Source organism: Rhinoderma darwinii, chromosome 7, assembly GCF_050947455.1.
Source record: "Rhinoderma darwinii isolate aRhiDar2 chromosome 7, aRhiDar2.hap1, whole genome shotgun sequence".
NCBI lineage: Eukaryota > Metazoa > Chordata > Amphibia > Anura > Rhinodermatidae > Rhinoderma > Rhinoderma darwinii.
Window position 1 is genome coordinate 25,629,027 of NC_134693.1, and position 21,806 is coordinate 25,650,832.

At 42.7% G+C, this 21,806-nt stretch overlaps 1 protein-coding gene across 6 annotated transcripts in view; it reads left to right on the plus strand.

The window, feature by feature from the left end:
• The window catches only part of OSBPL9 (oxysterol binding protein like 9), an 86,635-nt gene that overhangs the window by 46,974 nt on the left and 17,855 nt on the right, over window positions 1-21,806 (plus strand). For 3 of the 6 annotated variants that reach the window (XM_075832983.1, XM_075832989.1, XM_075832988.1), the window contains 8 exons: window positions 858-887; window positions 2,301-2,351; window positions 5,099-5,137; window positions 13,563-13,656; window positions 14,104-14,208; window positions 14,740-14,890; window positions 18,032-18,046; window positions 18,201-18,313. In XM_075832983.1, the coding sequence (XP_075689098.1) occupies window positions 858-887; window positions 2,301-2,351; window positions 5,099-5,137; window positions 13,563-13,656; window positions 14,104-14,208; window positions 14,740-14,890; window positions 18,032-18,046; window positions 18,201-18,313 (598 nt within the window). The remainder of the gene's footprint in view (window positions 1-857; window positions 888-2,300; window positions 2,352-5,098; window positions 5,138-13,562; window positions 13,657-14,103; window positions 14,209-14,739; window positions 14,891-18,031; window positions 18,047-18,200; window positions 18,314-21,806) is intronic. The other 3 variants (XM_075832986.1, XM_075832985.1, XM_075832987.1) reach the window with 3 other exon arrangements.

A 21,806-nucleotide genomic window follows, 5' to 3' on the forward strand; every position in this document is an offset into this window, starting at 1 on the left:
GGATACAGGGCAAGCAGTGTATTGGCAAGTTGAGTATTATACTACTTGTGCTGTTTTACACCATTTCTAAGCAGGTTTTTTTTTTTTGGTTTTTTTAATGTCATGGTGTTGGACAATCTCTTTAAACATCTGAACAATTTTAATTGGAATAAACTATTGTAGGAAATATCTGTTTCTGTATGACCTTTCCCATTATTGGGCATACAATGTTGGCGCTTTTTTTTAATTTTCTTTTACATTTCTGCTTTTGACAAAATAACTATATATTGTACAGCATGGCAGTGAATGGAACACCAAAGCATGAATCTTTGCGCTATTGTAACCCATGCTGCTTGTACGACTTTTTTTGTTTTTTTTATTTTTGTTTTTTCCAACACCCAGAAGTGCAAAAGTATAATGGTAATTACATTGTACCTCAATGCTATCTTGACGGCTTAAATTTTTTGGGAATTCATGAATTGGTTCATCTCACACAACTTGCTGCATCCAAACACGGTTCTTGTGTATTTTCTCTCTCCGCCGGTAACCGCGGTTATATTGCTGTTATGTAGATCGCTGGGAGGAGGAGTTAAACTCATCCGAGGGGAATTTACTGGTAAATGATCTGCAGCTGTTCTTTGCCTGCAGGATCTTCCTGAGGGACTAGTTCTGTATCAATTATCCCTGATCCTTGCATCAGAAGACACTGGCAGCTTCATGCCGCAATCACTTATTTATATTCATTGACATATATGTTGTATTCCTAAATTCACGTAGTCCACTATGCAGATAATTGGCTTGGACTGTGTTTCTCTTTTTTTCTATCTTTATTGTGTTGGTTTGTAAACAATCTCACGGTTACATATTTACCTCCACAGAAAATCGAAAATCTCAAGGATGCCACGTGTGTAAGTTTTTTTTTTTTGTTTTTTTTTGTACTTGAACCCTTTGGGTGTCCCCTGTAGGATTTTAAAGGGGTTTTCCTATAAACCACATTTATCAGCAGGATATCCACCAACTGCGAGTATGGGGACATTGAATGAAGCAGCGGTGGCGCATGCGCTTTGCTGCTCCATTCACAGTCTATGGAAACAGCCAAGAACAGCGCTCAGATTTTTCTGTCCGTCCCATAGACTTTGAATTGAACAGCGGGCGCATGCTTGGCCTCTGCTACATATAAGCTCTCCTCAGTGGATAAGATGCAGTAAGAAGGAAGATTGTTTGGGAACCCCCGTTCTCTCGATTTGGCAGGGGTCCCAGCAGTGGGGAAGTCAGAGATCAGACAATTCTCATCAATCCTGTGGATAATTGTCGATTCTGGTTTAACCCTGTCAAGCCCTTGAACGTTTCAAATAGCAATTCCATGTATCCTATAACTTACACTGCACGGTCTGCATCATGAGCTGTTTTTCCCCAGAGCAGCGGTCATTCCCCTTCTCTACTCCAGAGCTGAAGTAAGTAGGGCCTGGGCAAAGACCTAGAATGGAGGAATCCTATACAGAGTTTTAACCAATCCAGGCTAGGACAAGTTTTTTTTATTTGGTACTTGATTGAAGAGCATCCTAATCCTGTGAAAATGCAATATAGCAAATTCATTCTATTCCCTAGCCTTAAAGGGGTTGTTCTCTGGACAGTCCCAGCTTGCATTATGGGTCAAGATGAAGTCAAGCTGATCATTTGTGATCTTGCTGCTGAGAACCTCTGAGATCAGATGTATCCACTGGGCTGCCATAGGATGTTATACAGACAACACTGTAATACTATTCTTGTGGGTAGCCCCGGCCATCTTTATAGGATTCTGTTTATTGCTTTTATAGTGAAGAAATATATGGTTTATTGTTCCTTGCAAAACACTCGCTTCCTGACTGCAGCGCCCTGTGTGAGTAATGGCAGTCAAGAAGTGTTTTCCATTGAATACTAGATAACTCTGAGAGCCGAGCTCAATTTAAAGGGGTATCCCAGCCAGTAGGATGTGACCTTTCCACTGGAGAGGTGATTAAATGTAAGATCTGTGCAGGTCTCGCCGCTGGGACCCCCACCAATTGCTAGAATGGGGGACCCTGATCTTCCGTTCCTATCTGCCGAACAACCGCAGCTAGGAGGAGCTTGAATGGAGCGGTAGTTGGGCAAGTTTATGGCACAGACTTAAACAGCCTTGTTGAGCGGGGGAACCCCACCGATCTAACATTGTCCTCTATCCAGTGGATAGGTAATAAATCCTTCTGGCTGGAATACCCCGTTATGCCTAATGAAAAAAAACAAGCCATCAACCACTATACTTTGACTGTAATGTTAACGTCACTATGTTTTGTTTTTTCCAGAGCATGGTAGAATCCATTAAACACTGCATCGTGTTGCTGCAGATTGCAAAGGTAAGTTGTCGTATGTTGGTCTTTAGTATTATTTTTTTATCTCTAATGTATTTTCATAGACACAGATTGCATATTACATGTGATCATGCTATTCAATAACCTTTTACATTTTTTATAAAAAAAAATTCAAATCCCCCTTAAAGTGAATGCCCTCCTTTTTTTTAAAATTCTGTACAAATTCATTTCCTAATAAATGTCTGTAATGGTTGGAGCTCTATTCTTTGAAAACAGAGCTCCAATTCCCCTGGATAGCTTTAAAAGATGTGCAGCCACCACTAGGGGGCACTTAGAAGCTTACTGTACACTGTTATTATTGTGTACAGAATGCAGTAAGCTCCCTCTAGTGGCGGTTGCAGTCAGCAAACTTTATATTTTAACTCTGCAGGGGATTTGGTGCTCTGTATCAGAAAAAAGGAAGCTATATTAAGAAATTAATCCGTACAGAATTTTGTACCTATTTAGATTTAAAGAAAAACAAACTGCTATAGTGTCAACCTGTTTATGACCGCCAATACGCCTTTTCACGGCGGTCATTAAGAGTACTTATGCCACAGTGTGGCCTTTTTAACAGCACTATCATAAGCCCGTCACGGGTGTCCTGTGCCGGCTAGAGCGGGTGCCAGGCTGTCTAATGACAACCAGACTCCTGTTCTAACAGCCGAGTTTAGAGTTAACGCCGATCCCGTCCATTTCACCCCTTAGATTCCGCGGTCAATAGCAATTGCAGCATCTAAGTGGCTTCCGAGGGAGGTGGCTCCATCTCTCACCCAATTCGCACACCTGCGATGCGATTGCAGGGTGCTGATGACTTCTATGGAAACCAAGGGCCTAACAAAGATCCTCCAGGTCTGCCAACAGTGTGTGTCTAATAATAATAATAATAATAATAATATTATTAATAAATAAAAAAACTATTGCTCTTGAAATGTGACGATAGAAAAACTGAAAAAATCACTTGGTCATTAAAGTCCAAAATAGGCTGGTCACTAAAGGGTTAAAGAGCTTCTTTTACATATAAATAGTAGGGGAGAGTAATCCGCTTTCTGTAAAGCCTCAGTCTGACATTATCTGAAATCAGACAGGAGGAAGCGAATTTGTGATATCCGCGGACTACAATAAGCAGCGTAGCAGAGCCGGGGTCACTGATCATCCAAAAACTGAGAGAAGGAATAGTGAAGAAAACAAATCACTCATAAACCCCACCCAAAAGGACTTCATATAAAATGTATAGGAGCGCTACTTCTTATGCGAGAAGCAGGGTTGACCTGTTAGGAAAGGATTCTTGCCTTCCACCTTCTCATTAAGACATTATTTATCTTCCTGATGGTTCCACAATGTCGAAAAATTGACTACATGCTGGGGCTGGAAAAGTACACGCTGCTTAATCCCTGTGTGATGATATTTGCTCATAACATCATTAATCACAGCGGGGGACATGGCCTTGCACTTTGTTAATGAAAGTTTTATCCTTGATCCGTATAATCTCTGAGCAATCCATCTCTTTCTACAGCAGCGTCCGTCTCCGTTCTAGATTATCCCACATGTGGGACTCACCCCACTCCTGCTATATCCCACACCTCTGATAATGCTTAGTGTTCGGGTCAGTTTACACTGAGTTTTTTTTACACTTAAACTACAGCTAAAATCGCTCCCACTTATTCCAATCAAAGGCAGAGGCAGTTTTTCTCCCTGGGAGGCTTTTGGCCGTTCAAGGAAAAAAAACTAAAGCGGGTTCCGCCTTTCACCTCCCATTGAAATCTGTCATTTTGAGCGTTTTTCCTGGCAGAGGGCAAAAAAAATATGGAAAAAAAGCGTACAAAAACGCAAGAAATTAAAAATCTGCCTCAAAATTACTGAAGGCATTTTGAGGCAGATTTTATCTGCCTGTCAAAAAATCAGTGTGAAATGGGCCTTACTGTAGTGTCCTACTTTGTGTGTAATATGTGGGTTATTGGGGCATGTTACATAAATTATTATGTTGTGCTTTCTATTTTACTTGTGTGTTTGTTTTTACACCTTTTTGTGATGTGATACAATTTTGTACTTTTTGCAGTTTTTTATTTCCCAGTGATTTGCATAAGATATTGGTCAAATTACTTTACTTACCGGTGAATTATTTGGTGCATTGATTTATTTATTGTTTTATATATTATTTTTTCTCGGTAGTTCCGTGGACCTCAGACAGGTCCATGGAAAGTATAAAACAGTGTCACAGTGTAAGGTGCGCTTCTAAATGTTTAGTCAATGGAATGGTTTTATTCTAGAAAACTGCTTCTGTAAGGGTTAATCTACATACCTACGCTTTTTGTGCCTACTCGTGACACGGAGTAGCAAAACCGTGGCTATGAAGAATCAAAGCGAGCCACGATTTCCTTTATATCTGGGAATTAAATTTTACTAGTGACTGGTTTACCCTCCTGTCCCAGACCAGACCAAGGATTTCTAAAAACGACTCTTGTAGTGCATAGACCTCTGAAAACAACTCGACCTATCTCAGCGGCCTGGATGTTTGACCTGGAGGGGGATAGGAGATTGGCGTTAGCTGCAGTCCCAGGTTTTAAGTGGAGTTAGACATTGAATTGAAGCAGGTTGTGCAAATAAAAAAAGTCTCCAGTTATTGAGTGTTCATCAGCAGCAAGCATTGGACTGTAAGCTTTTTGGTGGAAATGTACTGCAGGCGTCAGGAGTGTTGTTTGTGGCCTTAACCGTTGCTGCATGTTCACAATGTTAACATTTCTTTTCTTAAGGACCAAACTAACGAGGACAAGCACGCAGATGGACTTATAGTAAGTTTATCCCTAATGGTTTATTTCCTTTTATTTCTGCAGAACATTTACCTGGTCTTCACCATTCTTCTAGATCCTTCCACCTCACCTGCTTCTTAGCGTAATTATTTCTCCCATATTAACACGGTTTCAGCAAAAAAATCTGTTTCCTGACAATAAACCTTAGATGTTGTGCTTGTGGGATGTGCTAACTTATCATTTGGTGACCGGCAAACTAACTAAGGCCCCCCCATGCACACGACTGTAGTTTTCATCCGTAATTCCGAATCAAATTGTGGATCCATTCATTTCTATTGGCCACGGACACCAATCAGTATATTTACTGATGTATGTCTGTGCCGTAAGAAATAATATGCAAAATATATAACACGTCCTATTTTTGGCAGCAATTGCAGCACGGACTCCACACAGAGGTCTATGGGCACTTCAACAATTGGGTTGGGTTCACACGAGCATGTTACTTCCGTAATGGACGAAACGTATTTCGGCCGCAAGTCCCGGACCGAACACACGGCAGGGATCCGGGCTCCTAGCATCATAGTTATGTACGACGCTGGGAGTCCCTGCCTCTCCGTGGAAATACTGTCCCGTACTGAAAACATGATTACAGTACGGGACAGTAGTTCCACGGAGAGGCAGGGACTCCTAGCGTCGTACATAACTATGATGCTAGGAGCCCGGCTCCCTGCAGTGTGTTCGGTCCGGGACTTGCGGCCGAAATACGTTCCGTCCATTACGGACCGAACATGCTCGTGTGAATCCAGCCTTACTGTCGGCTGCAGAGGTGGATCTGTAGCCGTTAGTAATTGCGGAAGCATTGCTATGCGACGCCAGGGGATTCCCCAAGATTCCTCCTTTTAGTTTTTTTTGTTTTGATTTGGATTTGTAAATATGGATTCACTACTGACCATAATTACGAATACCTTCCTGTATTTGCGGATGACTACAGATCGATATTTGCGGGCAATAAAAACCCTTACGGTCATGTGATGAGGCCTTACTGCTTATGGTCTGAATCAAAAATCCGGCATGGTAAGTGTTTGATACAATGGTAGATTGGACCTTCGACGCACCAAGCTAGCCATATAAAAGTGAGATTGCTGTTGGCCGAATGCTTGTTTGGCCAGTAGCTATCTTTCCAGACTTCCCCATAAGCGTGCTTGCTTGGATCAGCGGAGTGTCCATGTGAACAAGTTACTACCAGGCAGAGCTCACTTACCATGGATAGAAATCCACATGTCCAATCCATCCTCCCCCCCCCCCCCCCAAATGACGTGTGGGGGGACTTTTGTCTAGCCCCATACGTATTATACTGCCGAAATTGGCGGATCTGGATTAAACTAATCTAATGTTTATGGTCCGGTTCAGTACAGGCAGATATCTTGCCCTCAGTCACCCATCTGCAGCTGGATTCATGTGTATGTCAACTTTTGAGCAACATTTTGCAACGGAATGAATACAGTTAACTCCTTAACGCCGAAGGACGGATATATCCGTCCTCAGCAGCTGCTAGTTCGCGCAGGAAGACGGATATATCCGTCCTGTAATCGTGCGGGTACTGTCACTGTAACCACACGATCAGCGGCAGGAGCACGGCTGTTATACACAGCCTGGCTCCTGCTGCAACTGCCGGAATCTAAGCGCGCTCCGATTCCGGCAGTTTAACCCATTAAATGCCGCTGTCAATAGTGACAGCGGCATTTAATGTGTTTGGCAGAGGGAGGGAGCTCCCTCTGTCACCCGATCGGTGCCCCCGCAAACAAATCGCGGGTCGCCGTCGGGTTTCCATGACAGCCGGGGGTCTAACAAAGACCCCCAGGTCTGTCTTCAGCATCTGCCTGTTAGGCGATGCCAGAGGCATGACCTAATAGGTTGCCTGTCAGCTTTACACTGACAGGCAATAATGCTTCGGTATACTAAGTATACCAAAGCATTATATATGCGATCAACAGATCGCATAGTGAAGTGTCCTGATGGGACTTAAAAAAAAAATGACAATCAGTTAAATAAAGTTTGTGAAAAAAAAATAATTTGTGAAAATCAAATAAAACTACTTTTTTGGCCCAAAAAGTGGTTTTATTAAGTAAAACTGTCAAAACAAATCACACATACACATATATGGTATCCCCGCGATCGTAACAACTTGACCAATAAAATGAACACATTAATTAAACCGCCGGATGAACGGCGTCCAAAGAAAACGCAAAAAACAACGGCAAAATTCTCTCCTCCCATTCCCCCCATAAAAAATAAAATAAAAGTTAATCTAGAAGTCCTATGTACCCCAAAATAGTACTAATGAAAACGACACATTGTCCCGCAAAAATCAAGACCACATACGACCACATCGACGGAAAAATAAAAACGTTACGTCTCTTGGAACGCGGCGATGCAAAAACAAGTAATTTTTTTCTAAAAGGGTTTTTATTGTGCAAACATAGGAAAAACATATAAAACCTATACATATTTGGTATCCCCGTAATCGTGCCGACCCATAGAATTAAAGTTAAAATGTTATTTACGCTGCATAGTAAACGGTGTAAATTTATAACGTGAAAATCAATGCTGGAATAGCTGCTTATTTTCAATTCTCTCCTAAAATAAAGTTAATAAAAGTTAATCAATATGTTATAAGCATCTAAAAATGGTACACTTACAAAATACAACTCGTCCCGCAAAAAACAAGCCCTTATACGGCTATGTCGACGGAATAAATTTTTTTTTTACGACTCTTGGAATGCGACCGTGAAAAAACAAAAAATAATCCTTGGTCATGAACGTGCAAAATGGCCCGGTCATTAAGGGGTTAAGTGACTTTGTAAAAACATTGTATTTGTTTTGCACTAGTCCAGGAATAGGGATGCACGATGCATCGAAACTTCCATACTGTTTCGATGCCGTATACCCCCAAACGGTTCAATATCGTTATTTAATGTTTTTCGAAACTAAGCTGTGGCGCCGCACAGCTTAGCATTGTAACACATGAATGTATGAGAGCGGTGCTTCGGCTGTGTGATAGTCTTTGCCCCGCTCCTGAGTCCTGACAAGTGTGCGCGCGGTCAGCGTGATTTAATGCGACCAGCGCTGCACTAATTAGATGCGGCACTGAAGACCGAACTTGGCAGGCGCACTGCAAACCACCCCCATGTTCTGTCTTCAGTGTCTGCGCTCATTAGTGCAGTGCCGGCCGCATCACCTCATGCTGACCGCGCACGCACTTGTCAGGAGCAGGGCAATGGTTGTATTACACAGCCGCTGCCCCGCTCTGATGGCAGAAATCGGAGAAACCTCATCTCCTACGCTGTTCCCCTGAATGCTGCGATCAAAGCCGACCACCACCGCAGCATTCAAGGGGCAAATGAGAAGGGGGGGATGCCCCTTGGATACCATATATGGGCAAACAGCCCAGGGTCCATTGAAGGACCCCAGGGCTGTCCTACCATATTTCCTGTTGTTGGGGCATACTGAGGTATGTCCTAACAACTGCCTGTGTACTATCACTATATAGAAATATGTCAGTACATTTTAAGTGTAAAAATAAAAAAGTAAAAACATGAAGTAATGTTAAATAAAAAAAATACACCTTTTTACAATAAACATTAAAACAAGTCTCTACATAAAATATACACATTCGGTTTTGGCACGGCTGTAATAACCTGAACAACAAAATTTTTGCGTCATTTATGATGTGTACGCTATAAAAAAAAATACATTTAACCTTTCACTTATTGTGAGGAACGAGGTGTGATGATTTTAACCTCCATGTTCTTCACATTAACCCAATGTTGTCCATTATGGCTGAGAAACATGATGGGGTTAATTACTATTAATGTGAGGCACATTTAAAATGTATCTCACCACGTGCCTCACATCTGAAAATGGAAGAACCTTTTCTTTTTTTATATTATTAAAGTATCGTTTTAGTATCGAAGTAAAAATGCTGGCATCGTGACAACCCTAGTCCTGAGTTACAGCCTGCATTATGTGTGGAGCTGCGTTCAGAATTGTACTTGCTTCAGAGCTTGAATCTTGAAACGCGTGTGTGTGTGTGTTGCCTTGGTCACGGGGCACTTGTCTGAATCTAGAGAGGTCTGAAGCAAAATGAAAAGAATTGTGCAGAATCTTGTTTACAGGGTGACGTTTGCATTTACTGTATAGTAGAGAGGGGAGTTGTAATTTCAAATGACAAACGATAATATTATATTGAGGAACAATCTTAAGATAATGCAAATATATCCAACATTGGAAGTGAATCGAGCAAGATTGTATCTCCTACTAAAATATGTAATTATTACTGATGTGTACATCTCCGAGTTCATTAGACAGTAGTTGGATGTATATATGTAAAATTCCTCATGAAATAAAGATTTTGAAGCCTCTTTTCGAAGAACTCTACATTGTGCCGTTCCCCTGTTATTTCTACTGGAAATTTATTGACAACTTGGCATTCACCTTGTCAAAGGGGCGTGTCCCTACACAATCTGTGACAGGACACACCCCCCCCCCCCAGCTGGTAACACCCAGTTGTACATTTATTTGTACATTTCTAGGCGGAATAACAGCACAAGTCAATGTTTTAAGAAAAGTTGCTCCAGCATTGTTATATCATGAGGTTCACAAGTATTTACTACAACAGACGTGTCTCGAGATCTTTGCTGTATTGTCTGGCCTTCTAGAAATTGGATATGGACTTTGCTTCGTAACAAGTCCATGCAGGCACAGGTGACAGCGGCACGTCCCAATCCATGCAGGCACAGGTGACAGCGGCACGTCCCAATCCATGCATGCACAGGTGACAGCGGCACGTCCCAATCATTTTATGTTGGCTGCCATTGTTCCTGGGATCCTCCATCCTTCCTGTTACTTGTAGATGACACATGGCGATTACCATACATTAATCTCTCGTCCTTAGGCCTCATGCACACGACCGTAAAAACACCCGTTATTGCGGGTCGTTATTACGACCCGCAATAACGGGCTCATAGGCTTCTGTTAGCCACGGGTACCTTCCCGTTTGCTCACGGGAAGGTACCCGTGCCGTTAAAAAAGATAGAACATGCCCTATTTCATGCCGTAATAACGGCACGGGCATCCCATAGAAGTCTATGGGGCTCCCGTAATCATGGGTGGCTGCGTGTGTTCACCCGTGATTACGGGAGCGTTGCGAGGTGAGGCGAGGTCAGGGGACTACCCGGTCTGCAGGCCACAGCCCAGTGGCGTAACTACCGCCGGGACTACAATGAAAACTATGGCAGAGCGGGGAGGTATCTCCCCGCTCTGCCATAAACAAGACATGTATCCCCTATCCTGTAAAAAATAAAAGACGTTCATACTTACCGACAACTTCCTGCTTCCTCCAGTCCGGTCTCCCGCCCGTTGCCTTGGTGACGCGTCCCTCTCGACATCCGGGCCGACGTCCTGGATGACGTTTCAGGCCATGTGACCGCTGCAGCCAATCACAGGTCAATCACAGGCTGCAGCGGTCACATGGACTGCCGCGTCATCCAGGGATGTCGGGCTGGATGTGAAGAGAGGGACGCGTCACCAAGACAACGGCCGGGTAAGTATGAATTTCTTTAACTTTTATTACAGAAAAGGCTGTCCCTTCTCTCTATCCTGCACTGATAGAGAGAAGGGGCTGCCGATTAGTGCAGTGCTATTTTGCTGCCAAAAACGTGCTCGTAAATACGGGTGGAATACGTGTGACACCGGACCCATATTTACGAGCACGGGTTCGTAAATACTGGTGCAAAACGGGTGGAATACGTGTGACACCGGACCCGTATTTACGCCAGTATTTACGGGTGTGAAAAAATACGGTCGTGTGCATGAGGCCTTACAAAGGAGCTCTGCCCACTCTGTTCCTTTTCTAGGCATCTGGTAATGATTCTTCAAATAAACAAGTTAGATTGTCAGCGGTGGTCAGAAGCAGCACTGGAATGAATGATTGCTAAGGATTGGGGAGAAATAGAATCTTTTTCATTTGGAGTTTTACTTTGCTTGTGTTAGTATATTTTGGGCCACTTGTTAATAATATATTCCTGTTGGCCAAACACCTAGGCTACATGCACACATTTTGATGCTTTGTATTCTGGTGCACCTTTTCTTTTTTTTTTTTTTTTTTTTTAAATATATACTTATCCGATACAATTCTGAGACGGAAACGCAAGATAATTTGACATGCTGCAGATTACGCACCGCAGGTCAATTTGTGTGCGTAAAATTTCTGCAACGTGTAGATGCAATTACTTGAGATCTCATATTTATTTTTTTCTGCAGGAAAATCCACGCAGCCAATACACACCTGATACGCATAGTGTACATTTAGCCTTATCGGGGTTGCTCAGGGTTAGAAAGAAAGGCATGTTTTTTTTTGTTTTTTGGGGGGGGGGGGGGGGGTTTCCCATAAACCGCACCGTGTCTGGTATTGCAGATCTGCTCCATTTACTTGAATGTTGACGACTTTAAAAAGAAAATACCTTAGCAGGCTGAATCTGGCCTTTGAAAAGTTTCCTATTCACAACCGCCCATGTCACTAGCACAGTCTACAGGCATCCGTTATATTGCTTTCTCTATGTAAATCTTCTACCATTAAGTGCACCATTCCTCTTCATTTACTTTCTACTGTTTGTGTCTGGCCTGCCATCCTGTACTCCTCCACCATAACCACTCCATGTAGTTTACATTTCATCCTGTTTGCACTATTACTCATTTTCAGCTTTTATTAATGCTGCACGTTCTAACAAGTATCAGGCCAGATGTGAATACCAGGAGTGGATCCTATAGAGCGTTATATATGATTGCTTCATATACCTCATTTATTTAGGATCTTTGTCTGGTTTTCCCATTAAGAAACAAAATACCCCTGTATCACACCTCATCCGCATTGTACTGAGTGCTAAACCGAAGGGGGTGCTTGTAATTTTCTGAAGACCATTGCTTGTTCTAAATCATTCTTTATCTGCTCATGAAATATTTATTGCACTGAGGGCATTAGCCTGGAGTTACTTTATTTACTTGGCTGTGCCCTGTGCGGGATTCACACGACCGGGTCGGGTCCGAGCCCGAGTGCCGGCCGGTAAAATCGGCCATTCTGCCCGGCCGGTTTGCATAAAGTTATGCATCCGTGCCGGGCCGGGCAGATCCGGACAGTGACATCAGCGGCAACTCCTGAAGGGGAATCCCCATGTGTTCGGGGATTCCGCTTCAGGAGTTTCCCCTGATGTCACTGCCCAGATATGGACAGAGACATCAAGCGCTCTGTCCAGGAGCGGAATCCCCGAACACACGGGGATTCCGCTCCTTCAAGGAGCTAAAGTGCGGCTAGCACATAACAGAGCGGGGAGATACCTCCCCGCTCTGCTATAGTGGCGTCGCTACAGTAGTAGCAGCCGCAGCTGCTGCTGCTACTAGCGGCGCCATCAAAGGTGTCGCCGGGCCAGGGCGCTTTTAACAAGCAGGAGAAGGGAGCCAGCGCAGCGCTCCCTTCCACCTGCTGTACACCCCGGCCCTGCCACACCGTGTACAGCGATGCCATTCGTCAGAATGGCATCAACTCCTCCTCCTCACATGCACTCTGCGCTGTGAGGAGGAGGAGATAGAGCGCAAGAGCCGGAAAACCCGGCCGTCACTCGGGACACATCCCGGTGATGGCCGGGTATTACCCGGCCCCATAGACTTCTATGGGAGCCGGGCGGCCGGGTACCCGGGCGAAAATAGAGCATGTCCTATTTTTTGACGGGCGGTTTTCCCGGCCGTCAAAAAATCGGTCGTGTGAATAGCCCCATTAGGGGTCTATTATTTCTAATGCAGCCGGGTGCCGGCCGATTTATGAACGGCCGGGAAACCCTGCCGTGTGAATGAGGCCTTATGGTTTCAGATATGGGGATGTTGTGTGTTTTTGTTTTTTTTTTGTTTTTCTTTCCCCTGAATCTCTGCCCAAGGCCTCCATTGCAGAGGCCTCCATTGTAGATCTGGCTGAAAAACTGAAACCGTAGCGCAGCGTGCTGTTCTATTGTTTTTGGTAAAGCCACTGACACTTTTTTACGGAACCAGTTGGTCGTCGGGTTCCGTTGGCCACCAGTCGTACAAAGGAACCAGCTCCTCTAAAAGAACAACCGTCTACGCAGGTGTGAACCCAGCCTTATAGCAAAATGGCTTAATGCCTTTAAAAGAAAAAAAGCTTACGTGCCAAAAATGCCACTACATTAAGTATCATGTATCTCTGGAGAGGTATATGTTTGGTTTTTTCCCTTCTCGTATCTTCTGAAGGGGATTAGTTGTACCGTGATTGGTAGATCTCAATCTGTAATTTTTAATTCATAAATTAATTTTCTAGATCTCTTGGCACTGGAGTTTGATGGTTCAAATTAGCTTCAGTTTTTAGCTGTTTCTCTAACGGTCATATATTCTTATCTTTTAATAGAGCACCATAAATCCTGTGGATTCTATTTATCAAGAAAGTCCATTGGACCCTGCAGTGATTTGCACTATGCCAACTCAAACCGTTCCAATGCCAGGTGAGAGTTTACTTAGGTTTCATCCAGCTTATTGAAAAGGGGATGTATGGTTCAGCCCATTGATCAGAATGGTAATTGTGTAATACTTAATTCCCCCTGTGGTTGCGCTGCAGGGGAATTGATCACTTGCTTCCTGGTTCCGCCACAGCTGATTGCTGGGGGTCCCAACAGTGGACAACCAGTAATCCGCTTTACTTTGGGCACCCTTCTAACAAAAAGGGATTGTCTGAAGCGGACTACACCTTAAAAATCAGGCATGCTGTGATGTATGTTGTGTTATTAACATACTCTTTATTTTTCTGTAAATATATTTGAGCCCAGTGCGTTCTAGATAAAACTTCTTACACTGTCTTAATTATGTTGCACAAGGCCTTATGGGAAATAAATTGCATTGTTTAATCAGTCACCATAACCGTGTCCAGTGACAGGTTTGCCTTAATATTCCAGAAGGTCTACAGGTTGGTAAAGGAGAGACACGTCCATCCTCATTGGCTATTGGGTCAGTTGGGAGTACCCTTGCCAGTCATCAGACTCCAACGCCCAACAGCACAGGTAAGACGTTAAATAATTATTTCACCCTTCGTAATGAAGCACCATTGATCAATGTTGTAAAAAAAAAAAATGTAATGCGGTATTCCAGCCTTTAACATTTTTCTCCTATCCATGTATATGTGAAAAATGCTAGATCGGTGGCGGTGCGGCCATTGGGACCCCCACTGATTGGCTGAAGAATGAAGCCTCATAGACTTTTTAAATGGAGCGGCACTGTGCATGGCTGGTCTCCGTTCCATTTCAACTTCTCCTAGTTGTTGACTTGTGACAGGGGGGGGGGATGGGGAACCGGAGTCAACGGTTTCGGCGATCAGTGGGGGTCTCAGCTTTCAGACCCTGACAATCTAGCATTATTCACCAATCCTGTGGATAGTAGAAAAATGCTAAAGGCTGGAACACCCCTTTCAGATGCACACAAGCGTGTCATTGGCCTTGGCTAGAATGTTGATATCCTACAAAAGTCAATCTTATGAGGTTTTTGCAATGTTACTTTGTGTAGATGTTAAAATTCTCATCGCTTTATCCTTCTAGGTAGTGTTCCCAGCAGTAGTCTGACGACCCCCAGCCATGTCAATCTGTCTCCTAACACAGTGCCGGATTTTTCCTACTCCAGCAGTGAGGATGAATTCTATGACGCAGATGAATTCTACCAGAGCGCTTCCTCCCCAAAGCGCTGCATGGAGTAAGTTTTTAGTTCCTCCCTCCTGTTCCTTCTAATTCACCTATTTCTGACTATAGGCACAAGATGGCTTTAAAGAGGGTCTGTTACTAGCTTAGTAATGCCCAATCTCCTGGCTAATCTAATAGGCGCTGTCACACTGATAATGCTAGTGGAAATTGTGTACCAAAAAGTTTATTTTAAAAGTTAGGAGTTTTTTCTAAATATGCAAATGTGGCTATACTAGACAAGTGGGTGTCCACACCAGCATGAAGCTGCTTTACACAGTGTGAGAGACTGTTTGCAGTGATCTCCCTTCCCTCCATCCTCAGACATATCTCCACCTCTAGAACAGTGGTTCTGGTGGCATTTGAAATAGGAGATTCTAATCTTTCATATGGCACCAGGATCGCAGTTCTAGCTGTGGAATAACTGGAGATATCGCCAGTTGAATACACAGTCGGGAATGGAAACTGTATACTATATGATCACACTGTGTTGTTGGGCAGGGAAGGGGGAGAAGCTGTATGCTGATTGGACCGCGTCATACATAAAATATTACACCACTCAGAGGGAAAAGAAAGGGTCCCGTCCCCCCTCCAATTCGAGCCAAATCGGCATATTAAGAAAAATGCTCATAACCCAAACATTTTTGGAAAAAAAATTACACTGTAGTTAGCAGCAGCAAAACACCTATTAGATTAGTTAGGAAATAAGGAATTAATAAACTGGTGACATATCCTATTTAAGCCAAAAGTTTGTCCAACAGCCATCTTCAGTAGTATCATTCCTTCCATTGAAGTCTTTGGTCATGATGTAGGATTAGTACCCATTGTTTTTTTTTTATCATTTATGAAGGATTTTGGCAATAGTATATAGATTTAGGGAATAGGCTGGTGGTGGTGGTGGTGGTGGTGGTGGTAGTAGTAATAGTAGTGGTGGTAAACCTGTGTTAGGCTTACATTAGGCTGTTTCAATGAAATAGAAGATGTAGTTTGTCTGCCACCTTGATCATAGGTTTTATCATAAAATCTTAGGTTTAGACGCGGTGGAGTTTTTTGAAGGCAGAATTCACAAGTATCATTGCATTGCAATGGGTGAAATTATCTGTGAAATGTCCATTCCAATGTATTTTACAGTTTTGTACTGTAATCTGTCACAGATTTCAGGTGCAGAATCCACACTGAACGTTCGTGACACATCCGCCATGTCTGAACGTGACCTAAATCTACCTGCAGAAGAAGATAATGTACATAAATCACGACCATTTCCACCAACGTTCACAGAACAGTGTTGGAAATTCAAGTGTAAATAATATCAACTCATCCCAGCGTGACTGGGAAAAATAAACCTTGATTCTAAAGTACAAATTCCACTGACCAAATTGAACTGACCTTTGTTAGTCTGATTAGAAACAAAAACAAAAATGAGTAAATTAGACATTGGGTCCTAAACCTAATAACAAAACAACTGTGATAGTATGGCGTCTACAGACTCCGGTGTATCGACTGATCTTAAAACAAGACCCTTGTGTCTTCTCTGCCTCCCCGGATTAGTACTTGGAGGCTCTGTCACCAGTTTAGTAATGCCCTATTTCCTAATCTAATAGGCGCTGTCACACTGATAATGCTAGTGAAAATTGTGTCTCACAATGTTTATTATTTTAAAAGTCATGAGCTTTTTTCTAAATATGCAAATGAGCCTATACTTGAGAAATTTTCGTCAACACCAGCGATTCTCCTGAGGTGGAGCCTCCTCACAGCCTCTGACCTATCAGCATGAAGCTGCTTCACACAGTGTGAGAGACTGAGGCTGGAGGGAAAGGGATCACTTTAAATAGCCATATCTCAGGCTGTGAACCACCTAGAACAGCGGCATCTGAAAGATGAGATTCCAATATTTCATATGTCACCAGTTCTAGCTGTCAACCCGAGGTATCACCAGTTGAAAACGCAGTCGAGAATGGAAGCTGTATGCTATATGATCAGGCTGTGTTGCTGCTGGACAGGGAAGGGGGAGAAGCTGCATGCTGATTGGATAGCGTCATACAGAAAATATTCTACCGCCCACAGTGAAAAGAAAGTCACCTCCTATTTGGCTATAGAGCCACATTCACATATTTAGAAGAATGCTCATAACTTCGCAAAGAATAAACATTTTTTTTTTAAACAAATCGCACTGTAGTTAACAGCAGCAAATCGCCTATTAGATTAGTTAGGAGATAGGGAATTAATAAACTAGGGGCATGCTCTTTAAGAGGTGAGGGCAATACTCACATAACTGATATAGTCATGCACTCCTCCCTGAGGGTTTCAATGGAGGACTAAGACTCGGCAGAAGCGGTTATTGTAATATAGTAAAATAAAATTTTTACGTAAATTGTGTTTTAAATATAAACGCGAAAGATCGCCGCAAAAAAAATGTAACTTCAAAAATAATTGGATATTACAGATGTCTGTATGTCATCCATCCTGTTTTTCCATCTATGTGATGTTTTGACAGCGTCTATGCAGACCAATGTGTCACCATGGTAACAGGCTGCAAACAAACCCTCTAGTCCTCCGCTATTCTCTTCCATTTGTCTCCTTATTCTTGTTAACCTCCTGTCCAAGTTGTTGCATGTCAGGAAGGATATAGATTGTTTCTTCTATCAGTTAAAGGTGTTGCCCAGTTTAGAAAACCCAAACTTATATACCCTTTTAGGAGTGTTTGGGTTAATAGAGGGGGTCCTCCGTTCAGGATCCTCCTCTCTTTAGCAGAGTGAAGAGCAGTTACAAAGTGTGTCTCTCGCTCTGGAAGACCTGTCCGGTAATGCATTACTCAGACAACACATTGATTTGAATGTGCACTGTGTAATGCTTTACTTCCCCTGTGGAGGCGCCGCAGGGAGATTCGACACTTGCTGCCAGGGTTCCCCACATGTTATGGCTTATCACTGGGGGTCCCATCCGGGAGACACTTTGTACAATCCCTGCTTGCTAGAAGGGTCCCTTGACAATAAGCAGATCGCAAAGTGGAGAACTTCTTTAATGGACACGTTACTTGTTCCATTTTTGTATGTTGTGTAACAGGCAGCGTTGTATGTACAGGTCTATTGTGTACTTATCATTTGTGTAGTATCGTGTTCTGTTCTAAATATACCTGTTTTTTTGTTTTTGCTGCAAGACTTCTGTCTAGTTGGTAAGGATCCATGTACATTTTCAGACATAAATTGACATAATCTTGAACTATATTGATGTAATGGTAGCTGCAGGCATGCTGAGACTTCTAGTTTCATAATGACTATGGTTAAAATACTAGTTAAATATAAAACTAAATGCATTTTGTTGCCCAGCTCATCAGAGTCTGCAGCGGCCCTAACACACAGCAGCACAGGGACCAGTCTGAAGAGGCCGGACACTACAGAATCCCTCAATTCCTCCATGTCAAATGGGACCAATGATGCCGGTAGGTAGTGGTACATTTTGTGTTAACTGCTTGTTAAAGGCTTTGGACTACATGGCTTTTACTTTTTTGTAGCGTGACTTTCCAATTTTATCAAGTGACCGCTGTAGTCCATAAGAGCGCACTGGGATACATGCGATGGAGAGTATTTCTCTGGACTGCAGCTCTTGTTCGATGGTTAAATTGGAAGGACGCACTACAAATAGTCTTCAGGTTGCCTCTGCCTTTGGTCATTTTCAGACGGCTGCATTTTAACATCTTGAAAAACGCTTTTAGCTGACCACATACTTAAGGAAGGCCCTTTTACACTGGCCAATTTATCTTTCACAGAACGCTCGTTCCCTATAATTGCCCTGTGTAAACACGGCAACTATCAACCGATGAACGAGAAAACGCTCCTTAATCGGCTGATTGCATTGGTTTAAAAAACTTAAATATTATCGTTGTCGGCAGCACATCTCCCTGTGTAAACATTTTATGTGTATGGCCACCTTTAAAATTAATGTCCACCTAATAAAATGGTGCAACTAATCCGACTTTTAGAGGTTTTTTGATTTTATTAAACTCGTTTTATTGAACACAAGCTTGCATTATACAAAACAGAACAGTATAATCCACAAGGAAACCTAAGGATAAGTACACACCGGACAATATGCGTGCAGGAAAAAAAACAAAACATCTCCGACAAATGTACCTGAAAACACCTCAGCGGATCAGTAAATGTACAGAGCATCAAGAAATATAATAGAGAACATGTGATACACAATCATTCAATTCTCCCCTATCGTCCTTTTCCAGTGACAAAACGTACTGTTCTCTCCGGATCCAAGGTCAACGGGGAAGAGATCCAACCATCCCAAATCTTTCCGAACTTGAGGGGGCAGTTCCTGTTCTTTCAAATGAAATTGTTTTATTAACTAGGGATTTCCATTGTGTTATCGAGGGGTTTCTATCTGCCATCCATCTCAGGCCAATAGCCTTTCTAACCATGAACAGAGTTTCTCTAAGGAAAATTTGTACGTGATGTGTCCAGCAGTCTTACTGCAACAGACCGAACAAGCGCACCTCTGGTGTCTTCGGTACAGGCAATGAAGTGATACTAGACAGGATGGAAATATCTTCTTCCCAGAAGGAACTAATATACGCACACTCCCGGATAAGATGCATGAAATTTGCCCTGGAAGAATGACATCTGTGACCCTCTGTGTAGCAGACGACCCATTCGGTGTTGACGAATAGGAGTCCGATAGCTTTGATATGTTCTGTATGGTTTGGATAATCTGTTATTCACTGAAGGAGAAACAAATAAATGTGACTTCAGTGCCTCAGACCACTCCTCCTCAGACAAGGAAGGTTTCCGAATTTCCAGGCAGCCTGTACAGGGAGTGAGTGAGTCAATTTTTGCGTTAAGAAGGTGTGTGTATATTGCCGAAATGATTCCATTGGGTCTCCTGGGTTTTTAGGATTCCTATTAGAGGAAATTTGAATAAAGATGGACTCTCCATGAAACTGCGATAACGCATGTCTAAATTGCAAGTATCGGAAAAATTGTGTACGGTCCGGATCATAGTAATTACCATTTGTGTAAATGACCTAAGTATGTTATCCTTATAAACGTCACCCAGACAGAATCCCTCTAGATTTCCAAAAGCCAGCCCCTTATTTGTAATTGAGGGAACATTGCGTTATTTCCACGGCTAAATCCCTAAACCCACAGATCAACTTGGCTGCCTTCCACACTTGATGTGCAAGTTTGTGAAGCAATAGTCATTTCCCTCTAAACAGTATGGGACTTTCCAGGTCAGGCTAAAGGGTAGATTGCTTCAGCACGTGCCCTAAAGCATATTCAGAAAAGCGTGCTTCTATAGAGGTGAGGCAAGTCTTTAAAGAGGCTCTGTCACCAGATTATAAGTGCTCTATCTCCTACATAATCTGATCGGCGCTGTAATGTAGATAACAGCAGTGGTTTTTATTTTGAAAAACGATCATTTTTTAGCAAGTTATGAGCTAGTTTAGATTTATGCTAATGAGTTTCTCAATGGACAACTTGGTGTGTTTTTACTTTTTACCAACTGGGTGTTGTACAGAGGAGTGTATGACACTGACCAATCAGTGACTAATCAGCGTCCTGCACTTCTCATTGTTCCAGCCCAGCATGATCCACAGCCCAGTGTGATTGTGCAGTGAAAGAAGTAAACACGCCCAGTTGGTAAAAACACAATATGAAATAAGAGAAAACACGCCCAGTTGTCCATTAGAAAGGCTCATTTGCATAAATATAAAATTGCTCATAACTTGGCCAAAAATGATCGTTTAAAAAAAACAAAAAAAACGTTACTGTTATCTACATTGCAGCGCCGATCACATGCCATAGGAGATGGGGATTTGATAATCTGGTGACAGAGCCTCTTTAAGTAGCGAAGCTGACCTCTTTGTATGCTGTAGGGATAAGCTTCCTACGGGGGTTTCCCCAGATAAAGCTTGACATCAAGGCATGCAATCTATCAAAGAATGATCTAGGAAGAGGACCATTACCATGCTCAAGCAAATATAGGCCTTTTGGTAAAAGGATAATTTTTACCAGAGTTTCCCTTCCAGCTACCCAAAGGGGCAAGGTTTTCCACGAACTGCATTTCTGAATAAAGGGGTTCTCCAGAGGGTATACGTGTGAATCAGTAGGGTCCTTTGTTATATATATATTCCCAGATATTTAAAACCCGTAACAACTGGAAGATTGTAATGGATATCCGGCCAGTCTACCTCCTACATAGATTTTTGTCAGGTTTCAGCAGAATTATAATAGTGGCTTCGTACAAAGATATGGGTAAATCACCAATTCAAAAGCAGTTTGGTACATCAAAAGCAATTCAGGGCCACTGATCTCCAGGTCCTTAGAATGCACCTCCAAAGGGGTGGCGTCTGATCCAGGCGATTTCCCCTTAGCCATATCCCTCACAGCCCCTTTCAATTCCTCCAATGTAATGTCGCTGTCGAGTTGATTCCTATGTTCCGAAGACAACCGTGGAAAAGTGATCTCAAACAGTGCTCCATCCGAATACCCGCCCTGAGAGGCACACATGTCCGTGTAGAACCTGTGGAATCTGCTCTGCACTACTAAGCTCTTGACCATTCTCATCTAAGATTTTAAGAATGGCTGGTGAAGATTTCCGTTCTGTACCAGATGTGCCAATAATCTACTGGACTGATTCCCCAATTCAAAAACATTTTGTTTAAGGAAAAACAATTTCCGATCGCTTTTTTCTTTAAGATGCATCAAATGTAATCTACCTGCATCCACTTTAGTCCTATTAAATTTTAGTGTTTAATATATTTTCCAGGTAAGATTACCAACTAGGCTTTATTTTATTAGTGTTTTTATGTTTCAGTATAGTTTTGACCATGTTATTTCAATTCATCCCCTGGGACTCGATGGTGCAGTCATTTCCTCTGAAATTTCCTAGCCGTGTGATAAAAGTGCTTCCATGTTGCATTAACC